This window comes from Dromiciops gliroides, chromosome 3 (genome assembly GCF_019393635.1).
Source record: "Dromiciops gliroides isolate mDroGli1 chromosome 3, mDroGli1.pri, whole genome shotgun sequence".
NCBI lineage: Eukaryota > Metazoa > Chordata > Mammalia > Microbiotheria > Microbiotheriidae > Dromiciops > Dromiciops gliroides.
The window spans coordinates 638,730,508-638,751,474 of NC_057863.1; the positions used below are offsets into that span (position 1 = coordinate 638,730,508).

Below are 20,967 nucleotides of genomic sequence, written 5' to 3' on the forward strand. Positions count from 1 at the left end.
CTTGTATTTGAATCCTGACTCCGTATAACCTTGAGAAAGACCCTCAGCCTTCTTGTCCCATTGTTTCCTGAGCTGGGCAGTGTCTAATCCATTCCTCAGGGACTGAGATCAGCTCTGGGTTTGGGCTAGTCCCCGATAAGAGAACATCCTGTGAAAGGAGATCCCTATATTTCAGAACATTTCTTCATCGGTGAAATGAGGGGGCTGGAGCCAATGACTGCTCAGGTCTCTCCCAACTTTCAATCTGTGATCTTATGATGTGTTGATTCCTCCAGCTGCTAGTGACTCCCCCCCCCCCTCCCCACCATCTGGTATCCATTTTGTATGTACCTGTATATGTATATATTATTTGCCTCAGGTAGAGTTTAAGCTTCTTGAAATCAGGGGTCATTCCATTTTTGTCCTAGTATGTCTAGTCCCCATCGGAGTATTTTACACACAATAGGTATTTAATAAATTCTCTTTGGATATATTGGTACAACAACAACAACAAGAGTAATAATAATAACTAGCATTTATATAGCACCTTAAAGTTTGCAAAGCACTTTTACAAATATCTCATTTGATCCACACCACAAGCCTGGGAGGTAGGTGCCATTATTAATCCCATTTTACAGATGAGGAAACTGACATGAACTGAGGTTAAATGACTTGCCCTGCATCTTACAACTGCTAAGTGTCTGAGGCTGGGTCTGAACTCAAGTCTTCCTAACTCCAGCTCTATCTATACCCCATCCCTCCCAACACCTTGATGAGGCATACCATAATTAGGAATCTTCCACTCAATTCCCAAGTAACAATTTTTTTGGGGGTGGGGGTGGGCCAAACCTTTTGACTTCATCTAGGTAGGTATCTCCCTAGTATGGAAACTCTCTACACCACCATCCATTGGCATATAACTCAGAGTCTTAGACTGTTGCCCCCGGGGGGTATTGAGCAATGATGTGACTTGCCTGGGGGCAGACAGCCAGACTGTCAAAGGCAGGATTGAAACTTGGGTCTTTTTGACTCCTAGGCTAGACTTCAATCCATTACACACTTTATCTTTCCAGTAAGATAAGGATAGGCACGATCATGATAAGAATCCTGTAATGTTAGAACTGTGAGGGACTTAGAGGACATTTGGTCATTTTATAGAGAAGAAAAATGAAGCCCACAGAGGGGCAATGGCTTGCCCAGGGTTGTATGCTGGTTTAGTGATAGAACGGTCCTAGCAGGGTAGGACCTTATTTCTTTTCATCACATTGTACTGATTTTTTCTTACATTGGTGATTTGTAGTTCTTGGCTCTGGGTGGCACAGGCGAGGCAAACTAAAGCTGATAGACGGGGAACCAATAAGAAATCTGGGGGACTGCGTACCCCAGCCACCTATATAAGGAACTGTCCATTTCCCAGAGTTCTGAAGCACAGGGATATCCTCTTTCTGGGGATAATTAATTGGGGAATAGGCCGAACTCAGAGCTGACCTCAATCCCTGAGGAATACACTAGACACTGCCCAGCTCAGGAAGCTGTGGGACACATATTGTCAACCACAGGGAATCAGTGTGAATTTACTTGGACTCAGGACAGAGAATCCTTCCTTCCCTTTCCCCGCCCCATCCCCAAATGTCCCTGTATTACCTCCAATACCAGGTCTGAAATTCCGGGCATAGCCTTCCATCAAATCATCCAGATTGGGGAGCCAGGATATTTCAACATTAGAACCTATGTAATCTCCAATGTCATTCATTGCTCTGGACAAAGAGAAAAAGAAGTTAAAGTATGCTTCATTGGTGGAAGTTACTGCAGAAGATACTATTGGGGGGTGTTGGTGGCAGAGTAGGGTTTGCTTTCTTAGAAAAGGGTGAGAATACTTTCACAACATAGGAAGATTAATATTTCTTTTTCTTTTTTTTTTTTTTAGGCAAGGTAATCAGGATAAAGTGACTTGTCCAGGGTCACACAGCTAGGAAGTGTCAAGTGTCTGAGACTGGATTTGAACTCAGGTCCTCCTGACTCCAGGGCCAGTACCCTATCCATTGTGCCACCTAGATGCCCCTAAGATTAACATTTCTTTCTTTCTTTTTTTTTTTTTTTGCAGGGCAATGAGGGTTAAGTGACTTTCCCAGGGTCACACAGCTAGTGTCAAGTGTCTGAGGCTGGATTTGAACTCAGGTCCTCCTGAATTCAAGGCCAGTGCTTTATTCACTGTGTCACCTAGCTGCCCCCAGATTAATATTTCTAATAAAAGAACTCACTTCTATCAAAGTATTCACTTACTCAAGAACTTGTAGTGGTTCCCAATTGTCTACCTTCCTCATTATTCACTCTTGACAACATTTAAAGAATCACAAAATCTCAGAGTTGAAATCCCAGCAGTCAGTCAATCCAACCATAACCACCACCGCTTCCCCCCATCAAAAAAATTCACTCTATTGCTTTCTTGACTAGAGGTCACCCAGACTTGTCTTAAAAACCTTCAGGGGTGGGGAGTGGGGGAGGTAAACCCATTCTACTTGAGCAAAATTCTAATTCAGGAAATCTTTCCCGAATACAAGCCTAAAATTGTCTCTCTGAAGCTTCCATTCATTGTTACTTGTTCTTCCCCCTGGGGTTGAGCTGAACAAACCTAATCCCCTTTCCATGTGACAGCTCTTCAAAACCTTGCAGGGCAGCAATGCCATCACATGCCCCCTGAGTCTTTTCCTCCCCAAGCTAAACATACCCAGTTGTCTCCCCCATCCCCGCCCCCAGTCAGGAAAGCACTGGGAAATTGGCAAATAAGCCAGAGGGACTGAGACAGCATCTTTACAGCTGCCTTTCCCCCAAATAGTCCTCAAATGAAACACAGTCTCCTCAGCTGGAAGGTACAAGGCAAAAAAAAAAAAATAAAAATAAAAATTCCGGTTCTTTTCATAGATTCAAGGACTCGCCGGGACAAAGCAGGAAAGATTTTCCAAAATCATCAAGCCCAATTACCTCCATCAACCAAGGACAGCTCAGGGGCTATAGAGTGCCATCCCTTCATTTTGTTTTTTAGCTAATATTTATATAGCACTTACTATGTGCCTGGTACTGTGTTAATCCTCTTATAATTATTATCTTGTTTGATCCTTACAATAGCCCTGGAGTAGGTGCTATTATTATCTCTATTTTACAATTAGGGAAACTGAGGCTCAGAATTACTCATTTTGTAACTGCGTCTACGTGGGGGCAGCTAGGTGGTGCAGTTGGGGACAGCTAGGTGGCGCAGTGGATAAAGCACTGGCCCTGGAGTCAAGAGGACCTGAGTTCAAACTGGCCTCAGACGCTTGACACTTACTAGCTGTGTGACCCTGGGCAAGTCACTTAACCCTCATTGCCCTGAAAAAGAAAAAAAAAAGTGTGTCTGTGGCAAGATTCAAGCCCAGTGCCTTTCTGACACTGAACCCAGTGCCTTGTGAAGAATACAGGCTTCATGAAGTCAGGAAACACCCAGATCCTATGATCATTTGTGATAAACTAGAATAAGGGCTTAGAGATCCACCTTAGAGAAACCACCCCGCTGCACTGTGGTGGAAAAGAGTTGGCAGATGGTGTGGGTCCAAATGCTCAGCTAGCCTAACAGAGGCTGCAGGAGGCTCCTGCCCCACCTCTCACTGTAGACTAGGGTCCTTTAGCCTTTCCTCTGCCTGGGCACTGAGCTCCCCCTACAGTCCCCTACTTCTCCCTGACACTGTGATATAGCTCTAGTATCTGGTCCTTGGCCCCTAGACCACCTGTGGGCAGAGCCTTGGTGGAGAGCTCCCTGGATGCCCATTTACTGCATGGCCACTCCTCCATCCGAGGCACGACATGGCTCTTCCCTGACAGGGCCACAGGAAGTACCCCATATGGGCCTCTGAAGGAGAATAGCAACCACACAAATGACTCATGCCATGCCCATGACCTTGAAAGTACATCCTGGAAATCAGGCTCTGCTTCCCAGTCTTCTTCTCACAACCCTGTGCCTCTGTGGCACCATAAGGTCAGTGATTCATAGTGGGCAAGCTGAAAGGGGCCATGTAATTCAACTACTCTTATTTGACAGATGGGGAAACTGAGGAAGACAGGTCACATGACTTGCCCAAGGTCACACAAGCAGTTAAGCACCAGAGAAGAGATTTGAGCCCAGATCATAGAAAGGAGCATAAACATAGAATTTTGTCATTTCTACCTTTGGGAGGCAACTAAAGGTCACAGTGGAGAAAGCACCAAGCCTAGAGTCAAGAAGACCTGACTTCAAACCCAGCCTCAGACACTTACTGGATATGTGACCCTGGGCAAGTCACTTAACTCTGGTTGCCTCAGTTTCCTCATCTGTAAAATGAGCTGGAGAAGGAGATGGCAAAGCACTCCAGTATCTTTGCCAAGAAAACCCCAAGTGGGGTCATGAAGAGTTCGACGTGACTGAAAAATGACCAAACAAAAGAAAGAGAGCAGGGCTACCTAGACATCTTAACCTTAGAATTGCTATGTGTCTGCTCTGTGGTAGGGTCACCATGGGTCCAAAGGCTTGTCCTTGCCTTTGCAGAATCAGAAATTTTACTTATACCCAGGGTGCTCAACAAGGTCTCCTAGACCAACCCCTTCATTTTACAGATGAGGAAACTGAGACTTATAGAGGTTAAGTGACTCATCCCTGGTCACACAACAAGTAAGGCGAAGAAATTGGATTCTAACCCAGATCCCATGACCCCTAAGTTCCATATTCTTTCTTTCTTTCTTTCTTTTTTTTTTGCAGGGCAATGAGGGTTAAGCGACTTGCCCAGGGTCACACAGCTATAGTAAGTGTCAAGTGTCTGAGGCCGGATTTGAACTCAGGTCCTTCTGAGTCCAGGGCCAGTGCTTTATTCACTGTGCTATGTAGCTGCCCCCCATATTCTTTCTTTAAGCTGTGCTGCCCCCCACCCTCACTGACCACACTTACAGGATACATAAACCACCAGATTGATAAACCAATTAACTTATTTAAAATCAGAGAAACACCTGGGAGCCCAAGGTCAGTCACAATCAGTCAGTGGTAACTGAGGCAGGATTAGAATCCAGGTTCTTAGCTTCCTGTCTGCTGCCCTTTCATTTTATGGGAAATCTAGGAAGCAGTGACAGCCCATTTGTGGTGAGTTGAAATTAGAATTTAGAAATTCTCTCATCTTCCTTGGGGTGGAAAGCAATGTGAAGGTGGTACAAAGTACCAAAGGATCTGGGTTCCAATCCCACTCTTGATGCTTACTACCCATGTGACCAGGGAAAAGTAACAACTTCCCTAGACCTCAGTTTCCTCACCTATAAAATGAGGAAAGTTAGTAGGGATGGAAGAGATTGGAGATAGGAAAATCTGCATGGTGATTCCCTCCAATCCCTCCTGCCTGTCTCTGCCAGATTAGCCTTCGAAAAACATTTCTTTGATTATGTCACTTCCTCACTCAAGAAGCTTCAGTAGCTCACAATGCCTACAAAACACCAGATGAGGATTTAAGGTCCTCCATGATCTGCTCCTAACGTATTTTTCCAACTGAATGCACAATTACTTATCAAATGGCTTTCCTCACTGCAATGAGAAGTCCTTTCTCCATGTCCTTACTAACTGTATTCAATAGTGAGTACCCACAAAGCCCACCTCTATCCCTTTGCGGTGGTGCAGGATCATTTTCCCCAGGCACACTGAGAATAACAAAGGCAAGACCAGGAGCTTGGTAAGCACAGAAATGAAAGGATTGAAAATAATTTCTAAAACGGCAGACTCTCTAGCATTTGTTAACCCATGGGGCCACAAATGCTGCCTGAGGAAAATGCTTGTGTTCCACCCACAGACGTCACTTTTTATGTAAGATAGTGGAAGGACCCTGAACCTTCCACTCCAGCTGTGCACAGCTGTGGAGGGGGGGACAGATCAAGCAGACAAGGCGGCATGTAGAGAGCCTGTATGCTAATTAGAGGAGATGAAGAGGAAGCCAGAGAGACAAGTGGATCGGCCCAGAAGCAGGGGGTTAGCTCAGAGTCACATCTCTCATGCCCCCTTTCCCTTGCCTAAGTGGGTTCATGCTCACCCTCTCCCTAGGTCATTTTCCCCATGTACACACAAGGCTAGCTCAGGTGAAGGCTAATGGGATGTGATGCCAAACCCCATGAACCCCATGGAGCAGAAAATAAATACTAGGAATGACACAACTCTGGAGATCAAAGAGTTTGGGGAGAATTCTTTCTTTTTCTGTTAAAATCCCCCCCAAATCCTGCATACTTTGAGCAACTCTGCACACAGAAGTGCCTTGAGGCTTAGTTTCAACGTATAGGTAAAAATTCTCTTTTATCCTTGAAAATTCCTTTCAGTGATGGGTTTTATCAATCTCCACAGGGACTAAATTGTAATAAAAGCGGCTACTTCTACATCCCTTTAAGGTCTGCAAAGTATTCATCTGATCTTCACAACCACCCCGTGAGGAAGGTGCTATTATTATCCCCCTTATTTTATAGACTCCGGAAAGCTGAGCAGTTTGCTCCGGGTTACAAAGGTAGTAAGCAGCTGAGGTGAGATTCGAACTCAGCTCTTCCTGACAGTTCTACCCACAGTCTCAAGCGGCATGCATATAGCATGTCACACACCTCAAGGTATCTGCTTTAACTCAGGTTTTCTAAGGATAAGGCAGAGGTTTCAAGAGAGCTCAGAAAGATCTGAAATGAGGCTTGATGGTGAAAGATGAATTCCAGAAGGAATGTGATTTTCAAGATTTTGGTTTCTTTTGACCTGGATACGGGACTAGACTCTAGATTCACCCTGGTGGGATTGGCCTGTCCCAGGGGACCCCTTAGAGATATAGAGTAGAGATATATGAGAATCAGGATCTGAGTGCAAAAAAGAAAATACGTAACCTATATCAGATTGCTTACTGCCTCTGGGAGGGGAGGGAGGGATAGAATTTGGAAATCAAAACTTTAAATACAAATATTTAATATTTTAAAGAGTAAAAAAATAATAAAAATTTAAAAAGAGAATATATATGACATGTATTACATGCATTCTCTCACCTGACCCTCACAACAACCTTTTCAGGGTGGTATTCCTATTCCTATTTCATGGATGAATAAAGGGAGGCTAAGTGAAATGAAGTGACCTGCCAGGGACACACAGCTGGTAAGTGTCTGAGACTGGATTTGAACTCAGGTCTTCCTGACTCCAGGCTCGGTGCTCTACCTATTGAGCCATCCAGCTGCCACCCATTACACTATGTTTCCTTTCTAAAAGAAATCAGAAAATGGAATGAAGTCATCATGTCAGCTCCCAGACTGGAAACAATGGTGAGGAAACAGGGTAGGGGAAGAAACAGAGAAAAAATCCAGGTTTAAAAGGCTTAGGAAAGGGTGGAGGGGAGTGTTGACTAGGATGAAATATTGCTGTATGTCAACCCCCAGTCCTGGATCCCACCCACCATCTTCCTTCTCTCCTCCTGCTCGCATGCTGGTAAATGCCAATGAGAGAAATTATACAACCAGACTAATGCATTGTAATTGCATTTTATCGAATATCAGTTGGGCCTTTTTCTACCCCATAGGGCCAGTCCTTTTCACTGTCCTTTACAACATTACCATCTGGGTCCTGTTCCCTTTGCCTGAGTGTACCCCAAGGCTATGTTGTGGGCTCTCCCTCTGTCTCTGTTTTCCTCCCTCTCTTTCCCTCTCAACAACTCCCATAGATTCAAGGATCATTTCTATATCAATGACACCCCAAACTCTCATCTCTTCCCTGAACACTAGTTGCACATTTCCAGATCCCTATCAGACATCTCCACCAGGCTCTCCCTTAAACATCTCAAATTTGACTTGTCCAAAATAAAACTCATCATTTCTTTCCTAACTTCCCTGTTCCTGTCAAGGGCATCACCATCTTTCCGGTCACCTGAATTCCCAATAAAGGAATCATCTTGGGCTTTTCACTCTCACTCATGTCCTATCAGTTTCCAAGCCTTATTGATCCCAACTCCTTGGCATCCTTCCTATCTCCCACTCCTTGGCATCTAATTCCCACCACAACCACCCAAATTCAGTCCCTCACTGCCTCTCACCTGGACTATTGCAATAGCCTTCTAATTGCTAACACATTGGTACCAGCTACCAAAATAATATCTCTAAATTACAGGTCTAAATTACATAACCCTCCACCATTCAAGAGCTTCTCCAGGGTCTCTAAGATAAACCCCCAAAGCCTCTGTTTATCATTTAAAATCTGTCCTGGTCCGACTCCAGCCCAGCTTTTGCAAGTTGAATACACACAGGGTGTCCCAAAAGTCTTAGTGCACTTTGGGGCTATTGGCTTAAATAAGAGTTGAGATAATAATTCGGTTTATTTTGAACTATTAGCTCTAAACTGCACTAAGAGTTTTTTTGTTTTTGTTTTTGTTTTTGCAGGGCAATGAGGGTTAAGCGACTTGCCCAAGGTCACACAGCTAGTTAAGTGTCAAGTGTCTGAGGCTGGATTTGAACTCAGGTCCTCCTGAATCCAAGGCCAGTGCTTTATCCACTGCGCCACTTAGCTGCCCCACTAAGACTTTTGGGACACCCTGTGTCAATATCCTCAGATTCTCCACATTCCAGCCAAGCCATCCTTTTTTCTTATCCTGTCCAAACAATTCTCCTCAGTGTCTCACTATGTCTTTTCTCAGGCTTCTGCTCCAAGCCTAGAATATTCAAATCCATGGTTTCCTTCAGGGCTAGCTCAAGCACCATCTCCTTTAAGAGACCCTCACTGATAGCCTTGGATGTCACAGCTGTTCCCTGTCCCCTCCCTCTCTCCATCACTTTGTATCTAATTTTTTTAATATAGCTTGAGGGCAGGTAGGTGGTGCTGCAGTGGATAGAGCACCGGCCCAGGAGTCAGGAGTATCTGAGTTCAAATCCGGCCTCAGACACTTACTAGCTGTGTGACCCTGGGCAAGTCACTTAACCCCCATTGCCTCACTAAAAAAAATTTTTTTTTTAATTAAAAAAATATATAGCTTGCATTAATTTATCTTTGCATATTTCCTATCCTCCAGGGCAACTTAAGTTCCTTGAGGTCAGGGATTGTATTTTTGTTCCAAGTTCCTGGGAGCTCAATAAATGCTTATTGATTGGTTATAAAGCTGTGACATTGGTGGGTTTTTAAATATTTTCTTTTTGTCTTAATTCTCTTTCAACAACCTCAACCTTTCCATTCAGCAAAAATTTATTTTTACCCTGAGATATCTCTAGTAACGGACCTGAGGCAGTCAAAGGAGGATGATTCCCCACTCCCAGGCAATAATAAAAAGGGAGGGAGGAGCTGAGGAAAGTCTGAATTGATCAGATTTCCATCACTAAGTAGGGAGGGTGAGGAAAAGCTAATAATAGCCGGCATTACATACATACATTTACAAAGGACTCTCTTGATAGATGCTTTTTTTTTTTCAGAGCAATGAGGGCTAAGTGACTTGCCCAGGGTCACACAGCTAGTAAGTGTCAAGTGTCTGAAGCTGGATTAGAACTCAGGTCCTCCTGAATCCAGGGCTAGTGCTTTATCCACCGCACCACCTAGCTGCCCCCTATAGACGCTTTCCCCCCTCATTTTATCCTTATGATAACTAGGTGATCGAGGGGCGATTGTTATTCCCATTTTATAGATGAGACAACTAAGTGTGTGAAGCAGGATTTGAACTCAGTTCTTTCTGTCTCCAGAGTCCAGTGTTCAATGTGGTACCTAAGCTATCTCACCACTGCCCTGGGAAAGGTCCAACCTGGGAGCTTGGTAGGCTGTGCTGGATTTTTACTGCAGCTTGCACTGACATCCTTTATGACCACTACAGAACACAAGACAGCACCAACCCCAATTGAGTCTCTCATTCCCTCTCACTTGAGGCTATTACAATAGCCAGTCTCCTCCCTATCCAATATATGCTCCACACAGCTGCCAAGTCATCTTCCTAAAGCACAGGTCTGACCGGCTCACTCCCCTGCTCAGAAACCTTCAATGGCTCCCTAGTGCCTCTAAGATAAAATATAAACAGAGTAGGGGGCATAGTGGGTCAAGTCCTGGACTTGGAGTTAAGAAGACCTGAGTTTGAATCCTCTCGCAGATACTTACTAGTAGTATGACCTTGAGCAACCCTTAACTTTTCTGAATCTCGGTTTCTGATATTTAAAGTGAGGGAGTTAGACTTGATGGCCTCTGAGGTCCCTTCTAGCTCACTGAGCCTTTGACCCTGGGCAAATCCCTTAACCTTTCAGGACTGTTATGAGGCTTAGGTAAGATAATAGATATAAAGGACTGTCTGAATGGAGAGAGAGAGGGAGAGAAGGAAGGAGAGAGGGGGGGGGGGACGCTGACCTGCAAGACAGGAGGACCTGAGTTCAGGTTCTACCTGTGATACATACTGGCTGTGTGACCCTGGGCAAGTCACTTACATTTGTCCTCTAGACCACTCTCTAAAACTCTAAAGTATAAAGCACACATCAACCTGAATTAGAAATCACAAGTCCACAGCTCTGGCTCTGTCTCTCTGTCTCTGTCTCTCCCTCTCTCCTCTCCTTTTCTCTCTTCCTTTCTCCTCTCTCTCTCCTTTTTCCTCTCTCTCCTATCCATCTAATTACCCTATCTATCATCTATCGATCTATCTATCTATCCATCCATCCTACCTATCTATCCATATCTATCATACCTCCAACCTATCTATTCTAATTATCTATCTATCTATCCATCCATCCTATTTATCTATTCATCCTATCTATCTATCCATCTTATCTCTATCCTTTCCATTCCTCCATCCATAGAGAGATAGCTCTATCCAACCATCCATTCATCCAATCTATTCATCCCATTTATCCATTCATCCATCCCTCCATCCATCCATCCACCTACCCCAAATCAGCTATTATTCTTAGCCTGCCACAGCTTGGCTCCCACCGACTCTTTCAGCCTTATTTCATATTGTCCTTTTCACAAATTCCATCCAATCCAAGTAGCACATAGTGCATCTCCTACCATGTTCCAGGTGCTGTGTTAGGTGCTCAGGATGCAAGGACAAAACTGTAGCAGCCCCTGCCCTAAGGAATCCAAACTGGACTTAGCCATTTTCCACTTTTGTTTATTTGCACCAGCCCTTATCCCTGCCTGTAGAGTTCACTCCCTCTTCATCCTCCCTGGATAAAGTTAGCACCTTGAAAGTCAAGTCACCTAGAATTTATTAAATGCCTACTATGTGACAGGCACCATGCTAAGAACTGGGGAAACAAAGAAAGGCAAAAATAGTCTCTACACTTAAGGAGCTTACCATCTAGTGGGGGTGGGGAACAACATGCAAATAACTATGTATGAACAATGTACAGATAGGCTTAACTGGAGATAATCAGCAGAGAGAAGGTCCTAGCATGGGAGAGGGAGGGGGAGATCAGAAAAGACTTCCTACAGAAGCTGAGATTTGAACTGAACCTTGAAGGAAGTCCAGGAATCTGGGAAGCAGAGATGAATAAGAGCCAGAAAAAACCTCCCACAGTTGGGAGGTGGACTGTCTTGTGCACGGAAGAATAAGGTCATGATTTCACATTTTATATATTGTACTCCCAGGGTCTAGCACAGTGCCTATCATGTGATAGGTGCCTAAAAATGTTTGCTTAATTGAGTCTTTGAAATTCCCAGGGGTTTTCCTGGTACATGAAAGAACACAATAGGTTTTCTCTCTATTCCCTAAACCACAATGGGACACAGCTCTCTTGTCCAGTTACTTCAATTCAATGAAACAAACATTTATTAAGCACCTACTATGTGCAAAGAACTGAACCAGCTGCAGGCAGCAGGTGGAACTGAATGATCTGAATAATAAAACTAATGTCCTTTGGTTCCAGAGTCAGGGGACCTTGGTTCAAATCCTGTCTTGGTCATTTGCTAGCTTCATGACATTAAGTGGGTCACTTTGCTTCCTGGGCCCCAGTTTCCTTATCTGTGCAGTGAGGGATTTGCACTATATGGCCTCCAAGGTTCCTTCTAGCTCTCAGTCTGTGAGGACAATATGTGACCTGGATCTGGAGTCAAAATATTTGAGTTCAAATTCCAACACTAACATTTATTGCTTTGGTGACAAAATGTCTCTGAGGTCCCTTCCTGGTCCTTCATATAACACACCTAAGCTGACAGAAACACTGCCAGGAATATTTGTATGTTTTTTTATCACAAAGTCAGCAGCCCTAAAGTTCCAGTTGTCAAAGTAAAGAAAACCAAGAGTTCTTTGGACAATCAGAAATTAGGCTAACAAAGAAACAATCAGAGAGCAAAGCTTCTCTAGGAAGTTGGAAGCCTAGGGGAGCTGGGCAGCAAGCATTCTGTGCAAGGAACTGAAGAGACTGGTGAGTATGGAGAATCTGTAAAACAAGGTTGGGAAGGGAAGTGGGAGCCAGATCATGGAGGCCTTGAAATGTCAGGCTGGGGAATTGGCGTTTGGTCTTATAGGCAATGGAATGTCACTAATGTTTTTTGAGCAAGGGAATGAGATGCTCTAACCTGTGCCTTAGGAAGATAATCTGGGATATATTTCTATATATCTATATCTATATCTGTATCTGTGTCTATATCTATTTCTACATTTGTGTGTATATACTTGTCCCTTCCAACAGAATAGAAGCTCTTTGAGAGCAGGGACTATTTCTTTTTTGTCTTTGTGTCCCTAATTCCTGGTCAATTTGTTGTTGCTGCTGTTTTTGTTGTAGAATCATTTCAGTCCTGTCTGACTTTTTGTGATCCCATTTGGGATTTTCTTGGCAAGGATATTGGAGTGGTTTGCCATTTCCTTCTCCAGCTCATTTTACAGATGGGGAAACTGAGGCAAGCAAGGTGAAGTCACTTGCCCAGGGTCACACAGCTAGTAAATGTTTGAGGCCAGATACAGGAAGATGAATCTTCCTAACTTTAGGCCAGAGACTCTACCCACTGTGCCACCTACCTCACTACCTGTAACCTTAGTAGTAAGCTTTTTTTTTAATTATTTTTTTTTTGCAGGGCAATGAGGTCACACAGCTAGTAAGTGTCAAGTGTCTGAGGCTGGATTTGACCTCACATCCTCCTGAATCCAGGACCAGTGTTTTATCCACTGTACCACCTAGCTGCCCTAGTAGTAAGCTTAATAAAAGCTTATTGATTGATTGATCGATTTGATTGGTTAGCAACTATGTGGTCCATAGATTGGAGAAAAGAGAAATGGGACCAACAGGAAGACCTATTAGGAGGATATTGCAGGGCAGCTAGGTGGCACAGTGGCTAGAGCACCAACCCTGGAGTCAGGAGGACCTGAATTCAAATCTGGCCTCAGACACTTAACACTTACTAGCTGTGTGACCCTGGGCAAGTCACTTAACCCCAATTGCCTCACACATAAAAAGGAAGGATATTGCCAATGTCCAGACAAACAAGTCATAGAAATGGGAATATATATATATGTGTGTGTGTGTGTGTGTGTGTGTGTGTGTGTGTGTGTGTGTGTAAACATACACATAATCCATTTCTTTATCACATCTTCCTTTGGAAATAATGGAATTTAGATAATTGAAAATTCATCATAAACTGGTGTCTTCTTCTGTAGGTTCATTACCATTGGTTAGCGATAACGTTTCTCATTGTCATTGTTCTCCAATGGGACATATGTGATAGGTGGTATGGTACAAATGTATGGATATAGAGAATATTGTTGTTGGACTTTGGGTCAGGGAGACCTGGGTTAATTCCTGTCTCTGACAATAGCTCTGTAACCATGAGCAAGTCATCCAAACTCTCTGTCTGAGCCTTAGTTTTCTTTTCTGTAAAATGAAGGTAATAATACCTATAATACGTACTTCACAGGATTGTTGTGAGGCTCAAATTAGATTTTAAAAATACATTGTTATATATGTTATATGTTATAAATAAATAACTTTATATATGCAAAGTGCTGTGTGAATGTCAGATATCATTCCTCCTCTCTTCCTGTCTATGCATAGATTGTTCTACATGCTTAGAATACTTGCCTCCACCTCTTGGAATTCCAAGCTTCCTTCAAGGTTCAAATGCTGCCTCCTACTCAAGATTTTCCCTGATCCTCTCTCTCTTCCTCCAGCAAATATTCTCCTTTGAAATTACTTGATGTGAGGGGCAGCTAGGTGGCACAGTGGATAGAGCACCGGCCCTGGATTCAGGAGTACCTCAGTTCAAATCCGGCCTCAGACACTTAACACTTACTATCTGTGTGACCCCGGGCAAGTCACTTAACCCCAATTGCCTCACAAAAAAAAAAGAAATTACTTGATGTGGATTTTGTATATATTTTATATTTATTTATGTAATCCTGTGTCAGAATCTGGCCCAGCATCCACATAACCACAGAGATGGAGCTGCTTTAATGGAATCGTGAAGTATGTTAGTACCCAGGATACTTCACAAAGAATTCTTGATAGAAGAAAAGAAGCCGTGAGCTAACAGTGGAAGGATGGATTACCTCCATCTTGAGGCTACATGGACTTTTGCAGAGGCAAGCACTTAGCACCCAATTTCTGCTTCTCTGCTCAGCTCTCTTCAAAGACTCTGACAGAAGAGGCTAATGATGCAGTTGAGAAAAGATGACACTATGAGTGCTGAGCTTCAAGGACCATGTTGGCTGATATGACCCTTGTTGTCATTAGAAAGAAATTGCTTCTCCCAGAGCTCTGAGCCAGGGAGAAGGCAGCTGTCCATGATAGCCCCATTCCTCAAGAGTCTGGATTTCCCTTCTCTGTGATCAAAAGGAATTAACAAAGGAAAGTCCCCATTCCTTCAGTGTCTGGTTGCCCCTAGTCAACACACAGGCACACATGGTAGTTCCCCTTTTCCCTTGTGTCAATTTTGCCACTGTTCATTCTACTGTTATATAAAATACATTAGTGACTGAGGACTGCTTTGTGTCTGATAGTAGTCTTGCCAGCAGAGACTGGGGAAACTGTGGAATCTGGAAAGATGGAAAGACCCAACAGAACCTAGTGTGAGGCAGGAGATGATTCTTCCTGACTCTGGGCCTGGTACTCGTATTCTATGCACACATGGATGCTAGATGGTTTAAATAAGGATGACGTGTGGTGGGTGAACCCTGCTCTACTTATCTATGGAGCCGTGATTTCCCTTGAGGACCTTGCTCATTGTTTACCTTGTTTAGTTTCTGGTATGTTTTCTTTTTGCTTTTTTGACTTAATCAGCATATGAAACTGACTGCATGGAAACTCCTTCTCTTCATTAATCCAGATCAACAACTTCTTTGTAACTTGTAGTCTTAGAAAATTGCTCAGCATCCTGAGAGATGAAATGATTGGCCCCTGTTCTCACAGCTGGTATGTGTCAAAGATAAGACTTGAACTCACATCTCCTTGCCTCTAAAGCCGTCCATCCATTATGCCACACTGCCTTTCATCTGGGTACTTAACAAATAATGCTTGTTGAATGACTATAAGTCCAAGGATTGGGGACAAGTGAAACCACTGGGGTAATCTCATTTAGTAGGGATCCCTCCACAGAGCGAAGACTGAGAGGGGCAGAGCTGAGAGGAGGGTCACAAATTAGTCTTTAACCAAGGCAAAAAACAGGAGAGGTTATTTTCAAGGGCAGGTGCTACTGTGTGCAATGCCCCTGGTTGTTGAGGCCCCTCGCATTTGCTGTGTGTATTTTGTATTTGGAGGGCATCTAGGTGGCACAATGGATAAAATGCTAGATCTAGAATCAGGAAGACTCCTTTTCCTGAGTTCAAATCTGGTCTCAGATACTTACTAGCTGTGTGATCCTGGGCAAGTCACTTAACCTTTTTTGGCTTCAGTTGCTCCATCTGTAAAAATGAACTGGAGAAGGAAATGGCAAACCACTCTGGTATCTTTGCCAAGAAAACTCCAAATGGGGTCATGAACAGTCAGGCATGACTGGACAACAGCAACAACAAGATGGTGTATGTCCTTATCTGTATATAAACTATTCTTCTATACCACTCCATTCCACCAGAATGTAAACTCCTTGAGAATGGAGACTGCTACATTTTCTTTCTAAATCTCCAGTGCCTGGGATACATTAGGTACTTAATGCTCATTTATTAACTCATATTTATCCTTTTTCTTTTTTGGTGAAGCAATTGGGGTTAAGTGACTTGCCCAGGGTCACACAGCTAGTGTTAAGTGTCTGAGGCCGGATTTGAACTCAGTTCCTCCTGAATCCAGGGCTGATGCTCTATCCACTGTGCCACCTAGCTGCCCCCTTTAACTCATATTTATTAACAACTAGAGGCAGCTTGATAGTACAGTGAATAGAGCACTGTTCTGGAGTCAGGAAGACCTGAGTTCAAATCCAGCCTCAGACACTTACTAGACATGACCCTGGGCAATTCACTTAACCTCTCTGTGCCTCAGCTTCCTCAACTGTGAAGTGGGATAATAATAGCAATTATTTCCCAGGAATGTCGTGAGGATCAAATGAGACCACATTTGTAAAGCACAGTACTTGCTACTCCTTAGGTGCTTAATAAATACTCATTTCCTTCCTTTCTTGTTGAATAAATGAATACCTCTGAGCAGTGGCGCCCTTTCCCCTCCTATCCTATCCACTTAGCAAGCCCATGAAGCATTAAACCATGTAGAGAGGCCAGCACATGCCCAGGACATAGAAAATGCTCACTAAATGCAAATTGAGTTGAATTGACATGAATTCTAGAACTCGGAGAGGAAGACTGAGCCCTGTCTATACTGTCCCTGGGAGCTAATTGCATATGCACTGACTAGAATTGTCTTTAAAACTGTGGATTTGCAAACGTAGAAAGAATACTCTGATTTTTAATCAGAGAATGAAGTGCTAATTCAGCAGAGGGTTGTACAGTCAGGACCCCCACCCCCACCCCTGAGCTCAGGGATGAGACCAGCATGACTCCTATTAATAGGACTAGAAGTAAGGGATGCTAGAACCTTCTCCCACATGCCTAGGGCGGGGCCCTTCACTTTTCTTTCTCAGACACCCTGGCAGCAGTTTCCTAGGCTCTCAGTACATACAATTATGGCTAAGCCCCTGTTCTCTGCATCTTTCAATTCAGTTGAGATGATGGGAATAGGAGGGAAGGAAGGAGGAGGGAAAGGTTAATTGGTGTGGGTAAAAGTGCAGCAAGATCTTCTGATGAAAGATTCTGGATGCACGGGGAGGAAGTGACTGCACAGAAATATTGTACTCAGCAAACAGGATTAGGGTCTGCAGCAGAATGACAATAATATTAATAGCTCTTACCTATATGGAACTTTAAGGTTTTTAAAGTGCTTTACAAATATTGTTTCATTTGATCCTCACAACTACCCTAGGACCATTGTGTTATTGGATTCCCAAGGAAACTGTGACTCCAGGAGATTAAGGGACAGGGTGAGGTGGGCTGGGGCAGGGTTTACACAATGAATAAACATTTGATGTCGAATTTAAGCACAGGTCTTCCTGCTGCTCCATTTGGTGCTCTATGCACCATGCCTCACTGCCTCTCCAGAGTTCAGAACCTCTTCCCTGCTCTAAGCAATAGGTTTCAGTAGTTACCAGTGACATCATTTATTCATTTTAGATGGCACCTTAAGAGCTTATCTAGTCTACTTCCTCATTTTATAGATGTGGAACTGCGGTCCAGAGAGAAGTGACTTACCCAAGGTCACACAGCTAGATCTGCAGGACCCCTGACCCCCGGTCCTATGCTCTTTCTACTGCCCCATGCTGTCTTTCCATCTGGCTGTGTCTACCTCCCCTTGCTTGCCCTCTGTGCCTCTGGAGCTCTGTGTTCTCCTCTCTCTTCAGTCTCTGTCTCTCTCACACTGGCTGTGACCACACACAGGCAGAGAATTATCTTTTTTAGTCACTTGGAATTTTTTAAAACTATATAAAATGTCAGCCTATCAGATCCACTTTGAAGAGAAAGGAATTGACCATCAAAATAACCCCAATGCAGGATGACCCATTTTTGATCTGGCATTTTTCATCTGTTTCCTCATTCCCCCAACCCTGTACTACTGTCCTTCTCTAATACTCTCACCAATATCTTATTCACATAATAGTTTTTAATAAATGTTTCTTGAATTTGAACTTTAAAAGACACAGTTTTAGAGTCATTATGTCCAGTGGCTTAGATGTGAGGCAGGGTAACTCAGTGGTGTAGCTCAGGATTCCAGAGTAGAGGTCAGGGTACTCCACTCTTCCAAAAAAAATCTGCTTGGAAAGCAGGATGCCCAGTTGACCAGCCATGGACATCCCAAATAGTGTGGAGGCAGGAAGCTGCCACTTTGGAGGTGCCTGCTGTTCTCTCTACCCCTGTGCCTCCCACAAATCAGTCCTAAAGCTAGACAAGGGGGCTCTCTAACACTTACAGGTGCTTCTCTAACCCAACCCAGAGAAAACCACAGTAGAGAAGTAGTTTATCCAAATTCCATGATAAATGCCTTTTCTTGCTAAGGGGGGCATCTAAGAAGTCACTCATCCATGATTTCCTCTTCCCTTGAGCAGTCCAGAGATTGTCCTCTTTTTAAAGAATTCTGGAAAGGGGAAGTCCACTTGGTCTCTCCATCACTTCAGTCTATCACAACCTTACAGAGGATAGAAAATTTTTCCTTGCCTCTAACCCAAATCCTCTTTGCCGCAAGGAAGCTCATTTATTTTAGTTCTGTCCTTGGTGGACAGGGAATCTTCTTTATGTCTCTATTTTCTCCTGCTGGAGGCAGAGAGATGGGGATGGGGTCAAGGAGCCCGTAAGTTTCTAAGGGATGAGAACGCTTGAAAGTTCCCAGCCCCAGCCCCCCACGGTTGGACCAACCCAGAAGCTAGGGAAGAGACGTGGGCCTTTGGAAGTATGCGCTTGTTATAGAGAAACAAGGCCGCCCCCCTATATCTCTTCCCAGCTGTCGCCCAGGCTGCCTCAGCTCTCCCTGGTTCAGAACCGAGAGTCGTGGACAGCACCCTTAAGGGAGGGTGTAAGTAGTCTCTTCTTTTCCTGATACTGGACTTCCCCATCCCTAGACGGAGCTGCTGTCTCTCACTAAGTGCACCTCTGGCCTGGAGCTCCAGGTCACCGCACCTAGATGACCTGTCAGGGCCAAGACACGGACCTAGCCTGCTAAGCATTCTAAATTGCCGTCGGGGATAGGAAGGGTTGGAGAAAGTAGGGAGGGACGACGCTCTGAGTCACCTCGGGAGGACCTCTGGGCCGGTACCTGGGGGCTGCCTTGGGAGGTTGGGGTCGGGTCCTTCGGAGGCGCCTTGCTACTTAACCCCAAGGTGAGGAAACAAAGTGGGACTCGTTGAAGAGCCGCTGTCCAGCTCCCCGTCCGTTCCCCGGCTCCTATCTTCATTCTGGGTTTTCGAAATTCCGGGTACTTTTTTGGAGGCATCAGTCTCCCCCACCCCGTACCCAGAGAGGGAGAGGGACGACAGGGAGTCCGCGCCTGGCGCGCTTACCTGGTGCATCTGTGCTGCTGGGCGCACAGCAGGACGAGCGGGGGCAGGAGCCAGGCGAGCGCCTCCATCTCGCTCCTGGAATTAGGCGGCTGTGAGCAGGGGCGGGAGGCACGGGGGCGGCAGGTGAGCCGAGCCCATGGCTGCGAGGAAAGTGAGCTCTCCGGAGGCGGAAAGCAGCGGCAAGGAGGGAAGGAAAGGAGGGAGGGGAGCTGGGGCTCGCGGGCCCGCCCCCATGCCCGCCCCGCGCTGCCCCACTTGCCTGTCTCCTTGGCTCCAAGGGCAAGGGCGCAACCAGCCCTGCCCATTCCTCCGCCCCTCCCTGCCCCGTCCCGCCCCCGACGCTTTTCTCAGTTTTTCGTCCCCTGCTCTGGCAGTCCTGAGACTCTCATTTTACCCGGCGCGCTGGGAATCTCGTCCAAGCCAGCAGAACACAAGTGTGAAAAGGCTCAGCTCCTCACCCCTTTCCCGCCCCCGCGAGGACTCGGGCCCAAGCTGCTTCCAGGTCCCCTTCACCCCTATCAATGACCCCGGGGCTGCCTCCCCCAGTAGGTTAAGACTCACCTGGTTTCGGATCCAACTCCTTTCTCTCCTTCCCCTTTTCACGTCCTCCCTTCGCCTGGCATGCCCCGCCTCTGTGCCGGAGCTGGCACGTGGGGACGACGCCCCCAATGCAGCCTCGGGAACCCTGGGCAGTGGGGCTTGCCTGGTACTGAGCTCACCTGGACGCGGAAAGGGTTGTGTGCGTGTTGGAGAAGGGGGGTAGGAGATTGGAAAATGCCTCTTTCAAGCTTAGGCTTCAGGGGGAAAGGAGTGGAAGGGGGGAAACCAGTGAGGGGTGAGGTGTTCCCCAGCAACTGGACCCCTTCATTCTCTGTGCTAGCGGCTGGAGGTGGGCAAGAAGCGGGAAAGCAGCGGAACCTTCCCGAGACACTGGCCCCGGGCAGATGCGTTAGCTTCTAGCTGACTGGGAGCTGAGCACTAGGCAGGTGCCCAGACTAAGCAGCATAGATAGAAGCTTTCCTGCTTTAAACTTAGAGGCTCAGAGCGTTTCCGACGTTAGTGTTCCCGAGAAGAGACACAAAGATCCGCAGCTCCACCCGCAATCCTAGATTGTTTTGTTTAGCTAGAACTAGGCATTGATGTCATCGAATGTTCATTTATCTTTTAAAAAGCCGATTTTCGTTATTTGCCACGAGAGGCTTGCCTGCAGACAAGGGGTCCGAAAGGGAAGGAAAGCGTCTGTAGCCCTAACGCAGTGTCTTTACACCCTCGGGCTGCGGTGGTGGATGAGTCTCTTGGAAACCAAGAAACAACAGTCTCAGAGACCCTGCTCGCATCGCCGATCCGCACTTCTTTATCTAATCAATCACAGGGGAAAAGGTTTAAAAATGAGGTTTGATGAAAACAGCAACTAACACCCCCCCAGCCCCGATGAAGCCCGGAAAATAAAGTGCCTCCATTTCAACTCTTTAATTCCCTTGGAAAGGACAGCCACTTGGGTCATTTTCTCCAAAGGCCAGTAG

General features: G+C 45.3%; 1 protein-coding gene across 3 annotated transcripts in view; it reads right to left on the minus strand.

The window, feature by feature from the left end:
- Positions 1 to 20,607, minus strand: part of GABRD (gamma-aminobutyric acid type A receptor subunit delta) — a 40,960-nt gene extending 20,353 nt beyond the window's left edge. The window contains exons 1-3 of one of the 3 annotated variants that reach the window (XM_043997679.1): positions 20,006 to 20,607; positions 19,445 to 19,519; positions 1,624 to 1,736 (exon numbers count right to left, since the gene is read on the minus strand). In XM_043997679.1, coding sequence (XP_043853614.1) covers positions 1,624 to 1,736; positions 19,445 to 19,512 — 181 coding nt within the window. In that variant the 5' untranslated portion in view covers positions 19,513 to 19,519; positions 20,006 to 20,607. Of the gene's footprint in view, positions 1 to 1,623; positions 1,737 to 19,444; positions 19,737 to 20,005 lie in introns of those variants that run through there. The other 2 variants (XM_043997680.1, XM_043997678.1) reach the window with 2 other exon arrangements.
- Positions 20,608 to 20,967: the final 360 nt, after the last annotated feature.